Source organism: Trichophyton verrucosum (assembly GCF_000151505.1).
Source record: "Trichophyton verrucosum HKI 0517 chromosome Unknown contig00814_1.f1.exp, whole genome shotgun sequence".
Classification (NCBI taxonomy): domain Eukaryota; kingdom Fungi; phylum Ascomycota; class Eurotiomycetes; order Onygenales; family Arthrodermataceae; genus Trichophyton; species Trichophyton verrucosum.
This window is the reverse complement of record NW_003315245.1, coordinates 50,227-68,008: the sequence shown is the minus strand read 5'-3', so window position 1 is coordinate 68,008 and position 17,782 is coordinate 50,227. Positions and strand designations below refer to the sequence as shown.

The 17,782-nt window shown below is 54.0% G+C and overlaps 9 protein-coding genes across 9 annotated transcripts; 6 read left to right on the top strand and 3 right to left on the bottom strand.

Annotated features, from left to right (window-relative positions):
* Positions 1-53: 53 nt before the first annotated feature.
* On the top strand, positions 54-513 carry TRV_06837 (uncharacterized protein; the record flags this gene model as incomplete). Its single annotated transcript, XM_003019107.1, has 2 exons — positions 54-188; positions 289-513. The coding sequence occupies 2 exons, from the start codon at positions 54-56 to the stop codon at positions 511-513; spliced, it is 360 nt and encodes a 119-aa protein (XP_003019153.1).
* Positions 514-1,234: 721 nt separating this feature from the next.
* Positions 1,235-3,043, top strand: TRV_06836 (LMBR1 domain protein; the record flags this gene model as incomplete). The annotated part of the gene is made up of 1 exon (XM_003019106.1): positions 1,235-3,043. One exon carries the CDS (start codon positions 1,235-1,237, stop codon positions 3,041-3,043), a length of 1,809 nt encoding a protein of 602 aa, XP_003019152.1.
* A 499-nt stretch (positions 3,044-3,542) lies between these two features.
* On the bottom strand, positions 3,543-3,665 carry TRV_06835 (uncharacterized protein; the record flags this gene model as incomplete). Its single annotated transcript, XM_003019105.1, has 1 exon — positions 3,543-3,665. One exon carries the CDS (start codon positions 3,663-3,665, stop codon positions 3,543-3,545), a length of 123 nt encoding a protein of 40 aa, XP_003019151.1.
* Positions 3,666-3,927: 262 nt separating this feature from the next.
* TRV_06834 (uncharacterized protein) lies at positions 3,928-5,376 on the top strand (the record flags this gene model as incomplete). Its single annotated transcript, XM_003019104.1, has 1 exon — positions 3,928-5,376. The coding sequence occupies one exon, from the start codon at positions 3,928-3,930 to the stop codon at positions 5,374-5,376; it is 1,449 nt and encodes a 482-aa protein (XP_003019150.1).
* Positions 5,377-6,558: 1,182 nt separating this feature from the next.
* Positions 6,559-8,322, top strand: TRV_06833 (uncharacterized protein; the record flags this gene model as incomplete). The annotated part of the gene is made up of 1 exon (XM_003019103.1): positions 6,559-8,322. One exon carries the CDS (start codon positions 6,559-6,561, stop codon positions 8,320-8,322), a length of 1,764 nt encoding a protein of 587 aa, XP_003019149.1.
* A 488-nt stretch (positions 8,323-8,810) lies between these two features.
* TRV_06832 (PHD finger domain protein, putative) lies at positions 8,811-11,111 on the top strand (the record flags this gene model as incomplete). Its single annotated transcript, XM_003019102.1, has 1 exon — positions 8,811-11,111. The coding sequence occupies one exon, from the start codon at positions 8,811-8,813 to the stop codon at positions 11,109-11,111; it is 2,301 nt and encodes a 766-aa protein (XP_003019148.1).
* Positions 11,112-12,858: 1,747 nt separating this feature from the next.
* On the bottom strand, positions 12,859-14,828 carry TRV_06831 (C2H2 finger domain protein, putative; the record flags this gene model as incomplete). The annotated part of the gene is made up of 2 exons (XM_003019101.1): positions 12,859-13,900; positions 14,035-14,828. 2 exons carry the CDS (start codon positions 14,826-14,828, stop codon positions 12,859-12,861), a joined length of 1,836 nt encoding a protein of 611 aa, XP_003019147.1.
* Positions 14,829-15,480: 652 nt separating this feature from the next.
* TRV_06830 (nicotinamide N-methyltransferase, putative) lies at positions 15,481-16,637 on the top strand (the record flags this gene model as incomplete). The annotated part of the gene is made up of 2 exons (XM_003019100.1): positions 15,481-15,910; positions 16,054-16,637. The coding sequence occupies 2 exons, from the start codon at positions 15,481-15,483 to the stop codon at positions 16,635-16,637; spliced, it is 1,014 nt and encodes a 337-aa protein (XP_003019146.1).
* An 82-nt stretch (positions 16,638-16,719) lies between these two features.
* TRV_06829 (S-adenosylmethionine-dependent methyltransferase, putative) lies at positions 16,720-17,737 on the bottom strand (the record flags this gene model as incomplete). The annotated part of the gene is made up of 2 exons (XM_003019099.1): positions 16,720-17,623; positions 17,664-17,737. The coding sequence occupies 2 exons, from the start codon at positions 17,735-17,737 to the stop codon at positions 16,720-16,722; spliced, it is 978 nt and encodes a 325-aa protein (XP_003019145.1).
* Positions 17,738-17,782: the final 45 nt, after the last annotated feature.

The window sequence follows — 17,782 nt, the reverse complement described above, 5'->3', positions numbered from 1 at the left end:
AGAAGATGTAGGTAGATGTAGTTAAGAGGTTGAGGTGGTCGAGGCGGACGGGGATGGGCGAAGGTGAAACGGGGCTTGCTTGGGCTGGGCGTTTTGAGGCGTCTCTGTCAGCGCCTGACCAGTCGACAGATGATAAGAAGATGATAATAAAAGAAGAAGAAGAAGAGAAGAAGAAGAAGATAATGATGGTAATAAAGACTACGCCGTGAATGCTGGATGGACTCTTTCATCTGCCCAGCAGTCACGCTGCGGTGGTGGACTCTCCCTGCTTTCACTCTCTCTCACTAGTTACTGCTATTATTCACTCTCTCTGCTGTCTCTGTCTCTCTTATTCTCACTCTTACTCCTAATAATCACCGTTTCACCTGCAGCCTCAGCTCTTCCTGCGCCGTCTTGCTGCCCTTGCTGCCCCTTATTAATCCTGACTCTGCCGCTGCCTCCCTGGCCGCTGCTTCTCCTAAGTCGACTCCTTTTCTCCTCCTCTCTTCCTTTTCTCCAGCGACTCTCGACTAACTAACACGTTATTTATTCTACTTGGCTAAAATCGACTAAAATAATCTATTTTAACTAACAATTCTTTATTTTTCTTCGATATAAAAAGCAAAAAAGCGACTCCAGAAATTCGATATCACGTGACGGAGATGGGCTTCAGGTTTTCCCTTTTAGGAAATATAGATCACCTTTCTTCAACTTCAACTTCAACTTCTACGACTTCAGCCTCTTTAACAACTTCTACAGCTTCTACGACTTCTAACGACTTCTACAACAACCTCTTTAACAACTTCCTCTACTGAAAGTCCTAGTAGATGGACTGATGGCGACGCCGGCCAGCTCGAGCGTGTTCGTGGCGCTCTCGCTCGCGGCCATCAGCCTGCTCGTTCTCGCCCTGCTGCGGCGCTTCCTGCCCCTGCGCGCGACTCCGGCCTTCGTCGTGCTGCCCGTCTTCCTCGCTCTCGCCCTGCCCGCCAGCACCGTCCTGCTCGTGCCCATCGACCTCGCCTCCAGCCCGCCAGACGGCCGCGCGCCCGCCGGGATATGGCTCTCCTCCCGCCTCATGCTCGTCTTCTGGCGCATCACCTACTGGCTCACCTTCGTCCTCACCTGGTACAGCTTCCCTCTCACAGCCTTAATAACTGGTACTCTTAATACCGACTGACTGACTGACTGTTACAGGGCTATTCTACCTTTCCTAGGGGAGTATCTCGACTCCGGCCACAGGTCGCCCCGGGAACGCATGCTCTACTCCCTCCGCTCCAACGCCCGGTACCAGCTCATCGTGCTCTGCTCCGGCCTGCTGGGCCTGATATACCTTGCTCTCACCCATGAGCTGCATTTCTCCTCTCTCCGCGGACTGGTCATGGCCCTCGCCTACGCCTGGGGCCTGGTGCTAGCCATCTACCTGCTCGGCCACGGTCTGGTCGCCCTGCCTCGCAAGATGTGGCGGGCGGCCTGGACGGGCCACAGGCTGCGCAGGCTGCAGCAGCGGGCGGTCCGGGTGCACGATGCGCTCGTCGAGGCCGGCGGGAAGCTCGAGGAGCTCAGGAGCCTGGTCTCTCTGCTGCGGCGGAAGCGTGGGCTCAGCCTCGAGATGCAGGAGCGGGTGGACGAGCTGGTTGACGTCGTTGCTGCTGCTGGCCAGGGTCAGGATGTGCGACGAGGCGGGCCTGCTGCCGTTCAGAGTCTGCAGAGCGAAGGGAGAGCTTCAGTGCCGCATGTCATTACTGACCGGTACATGGCGGGCCTGACCAGAGACCTCTACCGGGCCAGACACAAGCACGCCAGATACGCGGATGCCTGGTCCCGTCTTGTCCGCGAAGCTCTCGACTGCCAGACCATACTCGACGCAGCAACATCAAAGCAGCTGGTCTTTGACTCTCGCTCGTCGTTGTCACCGTCGTCTTCTGGCTTTGGCCCTCTGTTGACTCCGTATCTTCGATACCTGATATATACCCACCTCCTGCCGGCCATCTACATCTGCCTGGCTGCCGTCTTCGCCTGTCTGTCCGTCTGCATCCTCTGGTCAGAGCTTGTCCGCACATTCTTCCCCTTTCTCTCCATCGTTGCCCTCACGACACCTTCGTCCGAGCCTGTGGGCTTCCCTTCCCAGCTGCTCACCTCAGTCTGGCTTCTCTACCTCTGTGCTGCCGCCGGGACGGGCATCTCAGACGCTCAGGTATGGGGTAACCGGGCCCTTGTTCCACGCAACACCTACCACGAGTCCGCCTGCTGGTACGCCGGCCAGGTCGCCCGACTCACCGTTCCTCTGGCCTACAACTTCCTCACTCTCTTGCCCACAGACCTCCAACTACGGACGACCTTCTACGACTTTCTGGGCAAGGGAATCAACCTGACCCTGATCGGAGAAGGCTTCGACCTGTTCTTCCCGCTGTTCATCCTCTTACCCGTTGCTGCCACGGCATTCAACCTCTACGGCAAAGTCAAGGGACTGGTGGGCTTGGGAGACATGGAGATCTACGACGAAGACGAGGAAGACAACCCGTCCGGCTTCGGGACTGGTGGGTGGCGGGAGGGCCGCTCCCTCATCGAAACCGAGTTGAATGGTCCAGGGTACCTTGGCCTGTCCAGCACCAGCAGAACCCCCAGGAGCAGCACCACCAGCAGCAGGACGGCCGCTCACCGAGCCAACCTGCCCGACACCCTGCCACGCTACAGAGACGCACCACCACCAACGACACCCAGTAACAGAGGCACCGCTGCTGCTGCTTCTGCTGCTGCTGCACCTGCACACACTTCTGCCTCTACTTCTGCTCCACGGCCGGTAGACGGAGAGGAAGACGAGGAAGACGAGGAAGACGAGGGATTCTTCCAGTCGTTTGCCCACCGCGTCCGCAACACCATCGACACCGCCAGCACGCCCAAGTGGCTGCAGGACGTCGACGCAGGCTTCAAGCGGCCGCGGTGGATGGGCGGCACCAACGACGGGGATGCTCCTGGCCCCTCCTCGTCCTCGCCATCCACCGACTCGTCCGCCTTTGCCAGATGGTTCGGCGGCGGCGGTGGTTCTGGTGGAGTGCGGCTCTAAGCTGGCTTCCCCTGCTAGTTATACGAAGGGCCTTCCTTTTTTTTTTTTTTTTTTAACTCTTTCCTTTCCAGCGATCATCTATCGTATACTCACAAACACACTGCATTGCACGGCGTCTTCTTCTCTTCCTCTTTCTTCCTTTTGCTACTCTTGTTAATATATATATTATATATATCTGCATATATCTTCTTCTCCCTGTTGATAGAAACTCGCCAGACGGGCGCCACCGCAGAGCCGCATGTGTTATTCGTAGACTCTTCTTCGCCTGCTGGGCATGCATGCAACGCCTCATACGTGTCTCGCCGCTACTTGACTGTCGATAATTGAATTCACGCAGCCGTCGCCGGCCTTGTCCTCTTTCTTTGCTTCTTCTCTGTCATCTGCTTCGTCTCCTCCGTCTTTCCTGCGAGCAAACCGCGAGATCGCCGCGAGCTACTCTGGGTCCCCGCCGTCGCCTTCATTGGCAAGCATCTCGCTCGCCTGCATGGCCAGCAGCTAACTAGTGTCCCTCCATCTTCTTCTTCCTCTTCTTCTTCTTCTTCTTTTTCTCTTCTTCTTCTTCTTTCTCTTCTTCATCGCCGTCGTCTTCTTCGCCGCTGTCTTCCCTGCCCCAGGCAGTCATCATGGCCTCCCGCCGCGGCCACCGGCGAAGCGGCCTCTGGGACCTCCCCCTCGACCACCACGACCTCTATGCCTCCTCCCCTTACTACTCCTCGCCCGCGCCCTCCTCCCCCTACGACCCCTACGGCTACGCTGCTCACTTCGACCCTTACGGCCCCGGCACCCCCAGCAGCAGCAGCAGCAGCAGCAGCAACAGAAACAACTACTACCTGACGACCCCGCGAGTCTACAGCAACGGCGACATCAGCCAGGCCGAAGCCCGCATGCGCGCACAACAGCTGGCTGCGCCCTCTCCAGAGGACGGCGAGCTGCCAGACATCCTCATCTTCAAGTACCAGAACGAGTCCTGGAGCTTCGAGTTCCCTGCCTTCTCCATCGACGACGACCGGCTGTGCGTCAGCGACATCCGACGGCTGGCCGGCCAGACCCTCAACATCGCCGACATCAGCAGGATAAAGCTCATGTACAAGGGCCGCCTGATGACCGACGACGCCGCCAGTGCAAAGTCGCAGGGCCTGAAGCAGTTTTCCGAGGTCGTGGCGATCGTCATGCCGGGCTACACGAAGGGTGTTTACGGTGGGAGCAGCGGCTTGATCGACGGATGGCGCGAGGCTCAATTGATTCCCGTCTCTGACAGCGAGGAGGACGACGAGCAGCCGTCCCTGCGACCACCACCGCCGCCGCCACTGCAGAAGTCACAGCAGCAGCAGCAGCAGCAGCCGTCGTCGTCGTCGTCGTCGTCGTCGTCGTCGTCTGCTTCACGGCCACGGCGGCCGCCGAAGGTCAAGATTGAGGTCAGAGACGACGATGAATCAGAGGACGAGAGGTACTACTACAAGCCGTCGCCCGTTCGTCGAGGCCGGTCACCACCCAAGTATGTCCCCCAGGAACGAAGGAAGTCTGTCCGCCGCGAGCGCAAACCAAGAGACCCGTCGCCCGTCTCCCCTGATCGAAAGCCCCGGCGGCGGCCAGTACAACAACAGCAACAACAACAACAACAACAACAACAGCAACCTCCTGTGCAGCCAGTCCAGCCAGTGAGAGTGCCCGTGTCGGCTAAGGAACCCATATCTCCCCGGGAAAAGATCTACGCTCGCCAGACCCGGCCGCCATCACCTCCAAAATCTAAATACCAATACCCAGCTGTCCCTCCGTATCCATCCCCGCCTCCAGCCGCATATGACCCGCTGCCAAACATCTGTCGAGAGCCACGGCCATACGCAACCTCTCATCCTTCGCCGTCCGTCAGCAGCACCGTCAGCTCATCGACTTACACCTCAGACTCGGCCTCTACGGCTGCCTCGACAGCGGCATCTGTTTCTCCCACCGTGCCCACATCCATACCTACTTCTACTAAACCAAAACCAAAACCAAAGGCCAACAAGACATACTCTGTGCCTAACCGGCCGCCTACCCCCTGTCCTCCCTTCCTTGCATCCCACTCCACATCTGACAAGCTCACCATCTTCGAGAAATATGTAACTGACAAGCTGATACCGCTTTGCACTCGGTTCATCATGCACCCACCTGCAGATGCACGAGCGCAGAACAAGGAGCAGCGAAGGCTAAGTGAGGCAATGGAGCGGGTTCTCGCCAGGGCAGATGAGATTACCGTTGGTTCGTCGCGGCCACTGAGAGATCGCAGGAAGGCTGCCGTGCAGATGGTCCAGCGCTTCCAGACCAGGATCGACGCCATGATCGTCCCTGAGTAAGGTTCAGCTGCAAGAAGAGGTGGATTTATAGGGTAATTTGATATTAATATGCCGGAGTTGGGTTGGCAGTTTAATCCAGGGGTGCATTTGATAGATAGATGGCATGGCATGGCATACCATATGATGATATGGCATGACATGGTACGAAGTTACGAATCCTCCCCCGCAAAAGAAAAAAGGAAAAAAGACATTTACACGACGTGATGACTATCTACTTTTAACTACTCTTCTCCTCTCCATTCTTGTCTCCTTACCGTCTTTACTTGCTTCATCATGTTCTATCATATCAAGTCTCACAAGGGGGAAAGGGAAAAAAAGAGGAATATCCAAGCCAACTTTGCATCAACTGATATGACTGATATTCATTCGTCTTCGAATTCTGTAAGCAATACATGCTTCAACCAAGACATTCTCTACTTCTGGCCATGCTGGCTTTCCTGCTTCTGATGACCACTCTGACTCTGCCCTTTGTCTGTTGCATTCGCATTTTTGTCGTCCTTGGGTTGCTTCTGCGAGTTCGTGTCTTCTCCTCCAGGCTTAAGAGACTCTTGTTAGCCATCCTCACATTTTCAATACATTTTTTGAATGCTGATATCGAGATATTTTTTGATAAAGCCGTCCTTACCTTGGAAGACGTAATGCGCGAGATGTCCTCCTCGCTCACTGGGATGACGGGCATGCTGCTTTGGTTATGGCAAGACTCTCTCTTCAGCAAATATTGTCTGCGTCAAACGATCAATTTGTCCTTGTAGGATGCCTTTCCTTTGATGCCGTCTGAACGGTTATTATACAGGCTGCCATTTTGGTGGCAAATAATTATGACGTACGTAGATTGGCAGCTTTTCTGGCAGGCGTGAACATGCAGCAATAATGTCAACAAACAGACGGTCATACAGATGATCCTTCTGTGTCTATCTAAGCTTCCAGTGTTGGTTGGATTGTCGTTTAGCAGCGTATTATAATTGTAGTAATATTGTTGTCGAGTCTTCTCTTCCTGTATATCATCTACCGTCAGCCAGATTCATCTCTACCATTCATAATTCAGCTAGCTAGCGGCTATCAGCTACTTGAAAAAATATGAATCGTCATTACCTCTCACGCGAACTTGGCCGGGGGGAAAAACTCCTGTACGTCGCACCTCGACGTCAGGAAATACACGGACCCCCGAAAAGGGGTTTTGCTATGCTCTACTCCAAAGGCGCCCCTGGAATCTTTCTGCTACTCGCAAAACCCAACTTCACCACTCGCCCCAGCGTCATTATGCGTGACCGGGATCCAGACACTGAAGCAAGGGTATCAGAAGCATTCCTACAGAGTCCCAGTAATATATTCAGGTTAATGCCTGTCAGCCTGATGCAAATGATCATCGGGAATCTACACATAATCGATGCACTCCATTTCGGGCTTACTTGCACAGACGCCTGGTGCGCAGTATGGCCTACCCTCAAGAAGTTCAGCCTCAGTTCTCTGGGTACCTGGGCGGGTACACCCATATTCTGCGGTGCAGAGGGAATAATGGAGTTGGAGAGCATTGAACCGCCTGAGCTGCCTACGGGAGACTGGTACGTGCGGAGAGTAAACAGACTGCTTGAAGGTCGGTCAATCGATAGGATTCGTCTGAGAAGGCGATCCACATTCACACAGATGAACGGCCAGCGAGATGGGATCCCAGACCGACCAACAACGAATCCAAGCCAACCGGCTGGCCTTGCGGGTGGCTTTGGGGTATCGCATGCCGTATTTAACACGTCATCGCGTAACCGGCGGAATGTCATATCGAATCGCGTACCAAATGACCAACGGAATGGCCTATCGAATGGCCAACGGAATGGCCGACCGAATGGGACCAGCCCAGAAGGGCCGTCACAGCCGGTCACGGGCCATATGAACGCCGATATGCCGGATCGAACAAATGGACATAGTATTCATCATAGGCAGCCGAACGCAGCTCCTAGATCGAGATCTTCGGAACGTGCTCAACAGCGAGCCAATGTGAGCTACTCAGACCTGTTTAGTACATTTGATGGGAATAATCCATTTGGCAATCATCCAAGCCACCCGCATGGGGTTGCCCATAATCATCCGAACGGTATCCCTTTGAACCAAGGAGTCCGTGCAGATGGTGTCGTTTCAGCCCGACAGAATTATAGGGAAGAACTTCGACGAGATCAAAGGACCCGTCAAATTTTGCTTGAATTAAGGAATATGTCCAATGGAGCGAACAGGACAAACGGGACAAACGGGACAAACGAGGTAAACGGGACAAACGAGGTAAACGGGACAAACGAGGTAAACGGGACAAATGAGGTAAACGGGGCGAACGGGGTGAATGGGACGAACGGGGTGAACGGGGTGAACGGAGTGGACAGAGTAAATGGGAATGTTCCAGTACACCCATCGGGCTCTGGCGCACACAGGACATTGACGAGAATAGAATCACTTCCAATCTTCGTTCATCAGGCCTGGGCCTTTTTCAACCAGACCAGAGATGTAATCAATGACTGCTTACCTACCGATCTCCTTTTGCCAGCCAATGCATATATCAGGACCGGCGCCTACTACCCAGTTGACCTGTTGACTATCATTAACCCTTGTCCAGCGAGCCTCTACCGCACCGAGCCGGGTGACGAATGGGTCCTTAGAAGCCTGACGGCGCGCCAGTATGTTCGCTCAACCGCCATTGCTTTGCATCCTGGATACATCAAAGGACCGTTTATCATGGGCATCGGCTTTGGCGAAGTCGTCTTCGCCATGACCGTGTGGACTCATACGAGCAGGGGCCGCTGGGCTGGTCATAGCCTAGATATCATTCTTCTAAGCCAGCTAGAAGAAGACGGCGGCAATTGGGAGGACGTAGGAGACTATGTCAGGCGGTTCATTCACGAGTCCTTCCGGATGCATTATGGGGAGGACTGGCAGGAAGAGGCTGTGAAGCTTGCGTGGTAAACCATGGGTTGTCTAGATGCTAGACCCCTCTTTGTATATGATAGGCTGATATTGTTATCCTGACTCTTCGTAGCTGGGTATAAGATGGAAGATTCGAGGCAACTTGAGAGGTCCGTTTTGTAGCTGTAGACGCAGGTGAAGTCGAAATATTCCTAATCGGGACGGATGAAGATTTTGCCGCCAGACGCGATTAGCGAAGAAACAGCCTGAGGCCGCCACGACGAAGAAGCAGAAAGACAGCGAAGGAGAAAGGCGAAACGAAGGCAAAGCGAAGATCTACTGCGAGAGAGAAATACCCAGCAGCAGGCGAACCCGCTGGAAGCTTAACTACGTTGAACGCTCCATCCACCGACCGGCTTGCCGCCAGTTGTGCTGCAGATGCATCGCCAGCAGCTTCGACACTGAAACAGCGCGCGACTTCTTCCCCGCCGCCCAAGAGAAGACGAAGTTCGAAGCGGAGATAAAGACGGCGAGAAGAAGGCGACAAGATGCCGGAGTCGAGTGCGCTGGGCGAGCTGTTTATCGAAGGGCCGTCGGACCCTGATGCGCAAGCTACCGTCACGGACTTCATCGACTACACAGAATACCTCCCCTCAGACCTAGTCCGCTCGCTGACCTTGATTCGCGGCCTCGATGAACGGTATGTGAACGCGACAGCGTCTGTCCATGAGCTTACAAAGGTCTATGGCCAGCTCCCAAACCTCCCCGCGGAGTCTCGTCCCCAGCCGCATATACTACGCAAGCAGATATCAGAGCAGCTACGGCGCGCGGTCAACGCCCGCGAATCGGCCTATGCAGAGTCCTGCCGTCTCTACGATCTTGTGGACCACTATGTTGATCGCCTGGGGAGTATAAAGTCTAAGCTATGCACGATACTGGCGAATCTAGGCTCGGTGAAGGACGAAGAGATTGCTACCGAGAAGAGACCAGGAACCGCAGAAGGAGCTGGTACAGCACCCAGGATCACCCTTCGTGTGGATGGCCAGAAGGCTTCGGGAGCTGCTCGTCGCCAGGATACGGCAGCACAGAAAAAGTCAAGGAGCCAGAAACCTGCCGCCCTCAAGACTGGTGCTGCGCTGCCGGAAAGTCCAGCAGTAGCCGGCCCATCCCTTAATCTGCCTCTAGATCAAGCCTTGGAAAGGACAAAAAAGGAAAAGCAGCCCAAGAAACAAAAGCCGGCACAGTCTACGAATAGATCAGCTGCCGATGCAGCTAGGACAGCGCCAATTCTGGAACCACCTCCCGAGGATGCTGTGATTGGTGGTGAGTATCGGCCGTGGCTACGATTAACAGAATGGGAAATGGCACGACTACGGAAGAAGATGAAGAAAAATATAGTCTGGCAGCCCAGTGATGTTATGATACAGCGAGAACTGGCCCTGGGATCTCGTGGCTGGGAAGGGTATCTAGCTGCCAAACAAAAGGCCGAGGAAGAAGGCACCGAGTTTGTGGATTGCGATGATATCATGAACACCTATTCCCCAAGTGTACCCGCCTTCAAAGGTGCTGGAATGCCGCCGCAGTTAAGGAATGAGGAAAACAAAACCGTTCTCAATCGAGGTATGAAACTCAACGAAGCCAAGAAGCAGAAGCGTGAGAGTCTGGCTCGGGAACAAGCCGCTGCCCTGGCCGCTGCGGAAGCGGAAATGGCAGCCAAACGTCTTGGAAATATTGGATCTACCTTCAAGAATCTGTTCTCGAGTCCTGTGCAACCGTCACAGACTCCGGCTCCCACACTACCAACTCCATCTGTGCCACCTGTTGCTGCTGCTGATAGTGTCCAAAGCACTGGACCTTTAAGCAATAATGCCAACAGCAGCAATAATGTTAATAATGCCTCTTTAGCTAATGATTCAACAGCTATGCCTAGGCTGAAGATAAAACCGAGCACGTCCAAGAAGAGGAAACATGATGAATTAGTTGATGCTGTACCTTCTGGACAAGAAAAGGGCGGTTCAAGGCCTACATCCGCTGGAGCCAGCCCATCGACCAAACCTTCCCAAAAAAGGCTACAGCTCACAATGCCCGCTTCTGAGAACCAACCTCCTACCACTGGGGCGAAGAAGACTGCTAAGCCTACAATATCACTAAAACTTCCCGTCCTTCCACCCAGGCCAGGCTCCAAACTATCTTCCCCCATGACTTCCCCTGCCGAGCCAAAATCGGCTGTTGAATCCTCAACCCGCCGGCGTTTATCTGGTGTCTCCAAGGCCATACGCAGCGCTACTCCTCCCGCGGTAGCTAGGACATCATCCCGTCGCCGCTCAATTACATCCGGATCGGTTGATTCTACAACCCGTGATCGCCTCCGACGTAAGAGCACAACTCCAGCCATCAAGGACCTCTCTACTAACCAAACAGCCACCACGACCGCTGCAGGGACAGCAGTCGCTCCCGCAGTAACGGCAGCCGGACGACGCAGCAAACGGCCTGCCCCTGGTCCTGTGACTGCCGGGGAGGACGGAGGCTCGGCAGTCAGCATAGGTAAACGAAAAGCCAAGCCGGCAGTCAAGAAGAAACGAGACCAAAAGGACAGCAATATATCGTCCAAAACTGAGGACATCCGTATTGATGAAGACGGCGTGGTTGAAGAGATTGATCCTAACGAGCCACGGTACTGTCTCTGCGGAGACGTGAGCTTCGGAACTATGATATGCTGTGAAGACGATGATGTGAGTGACGTCGAACGAAGTGTTGTTGCTTGTTTGCTAAGTGTGTCGTTTTTCGCTCCTGTCACCTGTTTCCTCTTTACTTCTGCATTCCTTTCCCCGGTGTATCTTTTTGTTTGACAAAAGCTTCTTCTATTTGCCCTTCTGTTGAGATTCTTATGGAAGGGGACATGCTAACACGGTGTTTCGATCTAGTGCGAGACGGAGTGGTTCCATCTTGACTGCGTTGGCCTGCCCGAAGTCCCTAGCCGTCTGGCCAAATGGTACTGTCCTGAATGCCGCAAGAAGCTAGACAAGATACCTCCAGACGGCATTGTGCGTAACGGTGGCCGACGGTAAAAAAGGTGAATTGGCCATAATAATCACAACATAACATAGTCGATCCTTTATATTCCATTTCTTTTTAATTTTCGTTTTCATTCTCGGTTTCCGGTATGGGGTTAAAGAGGAGGCGAGTCATGGTTCTTTAGCATCTTGCTCTTGGGGAGTTAGCGTGTTCATTTATTATGAATTATGGGAGACATGATGAGCTCGGAGTCTTTGCTTTTTCAGTGCTTTCCCTTCGTCCATTTTTTGATTACTCTCTTTTCCTGTGGCTGATCACTGCCGCCTTGTCTTGTATCAATTTTGCAGATTAACCTATACTTCACTATTTACCACACTTGACTACCGTCACTTTCGTCTCAATATTAAACCTTCAGATACACTTTTATTATGTTGCTAATATCATTTGACATTTTATGGGTGTGAATATGTGTAATGGCCTTCGAAAGGCTGTTTGTGCTGATTAGTTTTCGAGAGCTACTTCACCTGTAGGCACAACATGAACCTATCCCGTACGGCACAAACGCCAGTACTGAGTATGATAGCTACTGGAGAAAAAGCGCTAATAACTCCATCGTCTTCTTTCGCACTATTCATAGAGTTGTTTAGCACTGGGTCCCTCTCAGGATCGTCACTGGGGCTCTTCGTTCCGCAACCTTGTTTTTAATTAACTACTAAGTTCAAACTGTTCTGGAAGAATTGGTGGAGGTAGATGTACGTCGTTCAATTGATCCGGAATATATAATAAACATCATCATTCCTATAGATGGGGTATGTAAAGTATGCGTTGAATTAACGGATGAAGAATCCAAACTTGATAGTTAGATCTCAGCCAAAAAAAGGGAGGAACAGGGGGGGAAATGGAGGAAGCAGGAAGCCAGTGCCGCCCTGGAGTTCCAAGTAAACGTCAAGGGCATACTAGTGGATGAATTGAACCAAACGGTGTAGAGGGGATCATGAAGAAGTGCGGCCGTGATAACGGGATAAGGGATGGTATAAAGGGTAGCTGTAGTGGTAGACCGGGGGGTGGGAATATAAAGTACTAAGAACGCCGCATGGGTAAAACTAAAAAAATAAGTAAAATGGATAAAGCAGATCAGTCGTATAAATCCTTATCGCATTCCGCTTCTCCCGCGAGAAGTCAAACTCCTAAAAGGCTTGTTGGTTGGTAGGCTGATGTGTTTGTGATCTTTCGTATATATATGTAAAGTAGCAATCAACTATGACAATTGGCAGAGGAAAGAAAGGGAAAACATAGCAGGGGATGAAGGCGGAAAAACACGAAGACTCAAAAAGCAAAAAAAGAAAAAAAAAATAGCATAGAGAGATGATGGGAAAAAAATGTGTTCAGTATCCAAGGGGCTTCCGTTCGTTTCGTTTCCGAGGTAAAAAAAAAAAAAGTCATTCCATTCCTCCGACTAAGTAGTATAGAAAATGGGTTGTTTTTTTTCTTTGATCCAAAATAATATGGTAATAGAAGAAAGAGGTAGAGAGGGTTTAAGACAAGAAAAATATAGGAGAATGGCAGTTGAGTCGGGTAATCTCACTCTTCCATATGGCCGAAGACGCCATCGTCATCGTCATCCATGTGTACGACGGAAGATGGCGAGCCGCGGTCTGACTCGTCATCTAGAGAGCGAGAGTGCTGGGGATTGGCCGGACTGGTGCTGTCGTTCCTTAGGTTGGAATGCTGGGTAATGGTGTCTGGCTTTATGTCAGCCATTTTGACGTCTCGCTCATCTGAGACACGGTATGATATAGGCGCATGTGTGGCCATGGGAAGGCCGTCAAAGATGTTTGGTGTGGATGCGGCTAAGTTTCCCGTTATGGTCGCCCCTGAGACACTGCTGCCGCTGTTATGTGAGAAATTCATGCTGGTAGACGGGCCAGAGACGGTGCTGTTGTCTCCAAAGAAGCCATTGGAATGGCTGTTGGCCATTGCCATTGTGCTGCCGACACTCTGGCCCAGGAACCGGGCGGGAAGAGGTGGAACTGGGGGAACATCTTCGAGAATGGCCATGGGCCCTGATCTGGGGGTACCAAAATTGCAGAGTTCGATTGCGGCGGCTAGACCGGCAGCATCGTCGTCGAGGACACCGTTGGTGTCTGCAGTCGACGGTCTGGTATCTGTGCTGGAATGGCGGAAGTGGGAGTGTGCAGGCGAGTAAGAAGGGACGCTGCTTGCGCTGGCAAAGGAGGCAGAAGGGATGGACTGGAGGGACTGGGAGAAGGAGTGATTATAATTATGATTATAGCTGCTATGGCTGCTGGGGTAGCGGTAAGGGTCGTTGGATGATTTGGACAGGGCACCGTCATCACCGGTAGGGGGCGGCGTGGTCTCGGTCGAGCTGAGGCCGTCACGGAGCTCGGATATGCCAGAGACAGTCGGAGAGGTCGACGAACGGTCAGAGTCACCGCTCCCGCTGGCAGCAGCAGCAGCAGCAGCAGCACGGGCAGCAGCCTGCTCCTCCGAGATGGGTTCGTTGAGCGTGACGAGGACGCTGGCGGCTTCGAGCAGCTGGACCTGCTGGTGTTTCGATATGAGGAGCTTTGATGTCACTGCCCATGCCGGATCGTGTTCCCACCTATGGCCCCAGATATGTCAATTATCGACGCAAGCAAGATAGAAAAACGGATTAATTGATGAGTGTATTAATCCATTGGCAGCATATATTATGTAGTAGATAAGGATAAGGGGGGAAGAACGGGGTATACGCACATATGCTTGGTCAAGCAGCTGCTATGCTTATACCCCTTCCCACAGCGGTCACACTTGAGCTCGACGAGCGATCTCTTTCCTTCTCCCTTCATGAGATGCGAGCCCTCGCTGGCCCGCCTGCTCCTGTGCTTGATACTGATCGGCCTGCCAGCGGCCCCCGTCCCGGCGGGGAGCTCTTCAGAGACCGCACTGCTGCTGTTGAGGGAACCCGGCCCTGGCTTGCGATCGACTGCAGCCATGCCGTTCCTGGCAGCATGGGAGGAGGGCCCGAACGGGGACGAGGAGCCAGCAGAGGTCGACTCGAGGCCGGCCGCCCGCCGCAGCGAGAGCCCACGGCGGTGGTGGGAGGTGTGTATGGGCGCTCCGGCGCTGGCGCCAGACTCGCTGATGACGGCGGCCGCGGCGGCAGCGGCAGCATTGTTGGTGTTGTTGGCTGCGGAGGAGGTCATGCTCTTCCGCCGGGTAACGCGGTGGTTGTAGTTGAGGGCGCCCAGGGAGACGGAGTGCGAGTGCGTCCGGCCGTTGCTGGCCTGGCGAGGGTTCGGGATGGCCTGGGGCAGCGGCCGCGAAGAAGAAGAAGAGTCCTGCTGCTGCTCGAGAGCGAGGGAGTCGTTAGTGAAGAGTTGCTCGCCACGCTGGAGGAAGGAGATCGATCTCTCTCTCTCTCTCTCTCTCTCTCTCTGGGCCCCCCAGCACACACACGCCCGCAAACCGCGGCCCCGGACGCTGCATTGGGGCATCCCGAGGCTGCTGCAGGCTGTCTCTGCCGATGTACGCACCTTGAACGAGGCCATCTTGGGCTGGTGAAGCGGGAGGAGGGAGGGTTTGTCGGCCTGGAGTGTTGGTTGTTGTCGGTGGTTATTTTTTTTTTTTTATTTTTTTTCTTCCTTTTTTTTTTTTTTTTTGGTACGAAGAGCCCGGCGCCAGGGGCAAAGGCTAAGATCCTCAGCAGGCAGGGCGACGGACGACAGGGACGAGAGCAGGACTAGACAGGCATTGCCGCAGGGAGAGAGGCAGGCAGGCAGGCAGCGGTCGAGGGAGGGCGTTCGGTGGTGAAGATAGAAGATAGATGGAGGAAGAAGCAGCCAGGAAGAAGTAGAAAAAAAAGAAAAAAAAAAAGAAGGCGACGCGGTGGATCTCGGGGGTTATTTTTGGCTGTAGATCAAAGTCAGGAATACGACAGAGATTCAGATCGAGCGGGCGAGGCAGTCGACGGCGGATACGAGTCGTTTGTTGCAGCAGAGAAGACGCAGTCGAGATGTTGAAGGCGAAGTTGAAGTTGAAGTCGGAAATCCTTGATAAAACTACATTTTGATAGCAACAACAACAACGAAGTAACTAACAACTAACTAGCCAGCCTGCAGAAACGATAACACGGCCGCTATAACTGACTAGTCCCGTCCCCTGCTGCTACTGCTACTGCTACTGCTACGACCGTCGGGCTCGATGTTTCTCTCACGCTTCAGGAGCGACGACGAGGAGGAGGCCGAAGACCTGCTGGCCAGCTTCCTGCCCATCCTCTTCCCGGACTCGACGACCACCTGCGTCGGCCAGCCGGGCCAGCAGCTCGTCTACTCGTCGCCGGCCTTTGGCGAGCTCGCCCTGACGATCCCAGTCCATCCGCGGGACCAGGCAAAGGGGAAGGCAGAGGCAGCAGAGGCGGCAGAGGCGCCGCGGGGGGAGGGAGTCGACCGGGCCTGCATGCTGTTTGCGCACTTCCTCTGGGGCTCGAGCCTGCTGGTGACCGACGGCATCGAGAGGGCCTCTTCTTCCTCTTCTTCTACTTCTTCTACTTCTATTAATTCCCCCTTTGAAGCTGCGGCTGATGGTTCAGTATGGAGCGTGAAGGGTCATGATATCCTCGAACTTGGTGCAGGCGAGTAGCGACTACTACTACTACTACAACTATTATAACAACACAACTCCATGCCATCTGCATCCATCTGCGTGTGCCGGCAGTGTTGTAGAGACAGCCGCCATCATCATCTTGTTAACAGGAGAAAAATTATGCATATATAGGTGCCGCCCTGTCTTCCATCGTCAGCGTGCTTGCCGGCGCAGAGTCCGTCACCGTCACCGACCACCCCCTCGCCCCGGGCCTGTACGGCTCGATACAGGCCAACATCGACCGGAATATACCCAAGCACCTCGCCCACCGCATCTCCGTCCAGCCGTACCAGTGGGGGGTCCTCGGCCAGGGCGGCAGCGTCGACGAGGAGGAGCTCGAGACCGCGTATCTCGACCAGATGGCGGGCTTTGCGGCCGCCAACCGAGCACGGTTTAGCCGCATCATCTGTGCAGACTGTCTGTGGATGCCCTCCCAGCACGAGAACCTGATCCAGACCCTGCTCTGGTTCCTCGCGCCCTCTTCAGGTTCGCCTGCAGGCATCGCATGGGTCGTGGCAGGTTTACACACCGGCCGACATATCGTAGCCTCCTTCTTTCAAAAGGCCGTCTCTGCCGGTCTGAAGATCGAGAAGATATGGGAGCGAGACATGAATTCTACCGAGGGAGAGACGACGAGGGAGTGGAAGCCCGTTCGAGAGGACGAAGGGCCGGAGAACAGAGCTCGATGGTGCATCGTGGGCTTGCTCAGCAGGTAGTTAGTTTATCTTACCTTGCCTCTCCCCATATACATAGCAGCTACTCCATATATAAATAGAAAAGCAGCTCCCTTTTTTTTTTTTATCTATTCCTCTGGAAGCATATAGTACATACTCCCTGGCCTTCCCGGCCTCCAAACCGGAACTTGGGATATTCAACCCGGTCGTACACCGTGAAGCAGTCACCATCACCATCACCATCACCGTGGTCTTTGGCAGTGAACCATGAGACCAGCTCGCTCTCCGTCCAGTTGCAGCTGGTGATGATCAGGAACCCTCCCTTCCTGACCAGCCCGAGTGCAACGCCAGGATACTTCTCGCATATCCGCCTGCTCCCTCCCTCGGCAGACAGCGAGACGGCATCGAACGTCCCCTTGTCAAGCACGATATCAAACCCGCCTTGCTCGAACGGGAACCAGTCCACCTCCTTGCCAAACATACCGCTGCGTATGTCCGCTTCGTGTCTCGGGTCTAGAATGTCCCATACCTCGAACCGTATCCCCTCGTAGCCTTTGCCTTGACCTTGACCTTGACCTTGATCTTGACCTTGACCGCCGTCACCTTGACCCGCCAGCTGTCTGGCCAGCTCGATGCTCTTGACCGAATAGTCCACGCCCACCATGGGACCGCTAAACCCCCCTTCTTCACGCAGCAGAGTCAGCATGCTCCCATTGCCCGTCCCCAGGTCGAGTATGCTAGACTCCCGGCCGGCCTGCGAGTAGTCCGGCGCAAGCGGGAACTTCTCTGAGGCCATAAAGTCCAGCACCTTCTGCGGCGCATTGTGCTCGCTGAACCACGATGTCCCGATGTCCGAGTCGTCGTCCTCTCCCTGGCCATCGTCGTCGTCCTCGTCCTCGTCCTCTCCGTCTGCCTGCTGCTCGTCCCTGCGTCTCCGTCCGTCTCGCTTGGAGGACAGAAAGTGGGCGAGCGAGCTGTCGTAGTATCTTTCCCAGCTGCAGATGCCACAGTCAGCCCCACGATCATGGCTATATATATATATCATAAAGTAGTCAAGGACTCGCTTACTATTCTTTTGTCCCCAGCTCGCTGGGCTCGAGATTTTGAGGATGTGACCCTCCTTGCTCCTCCTCCAGGGACATCTTTTTCCTCTCTTCTCGGTGCTTGTTCGTGGTCAGTCGTTTTTC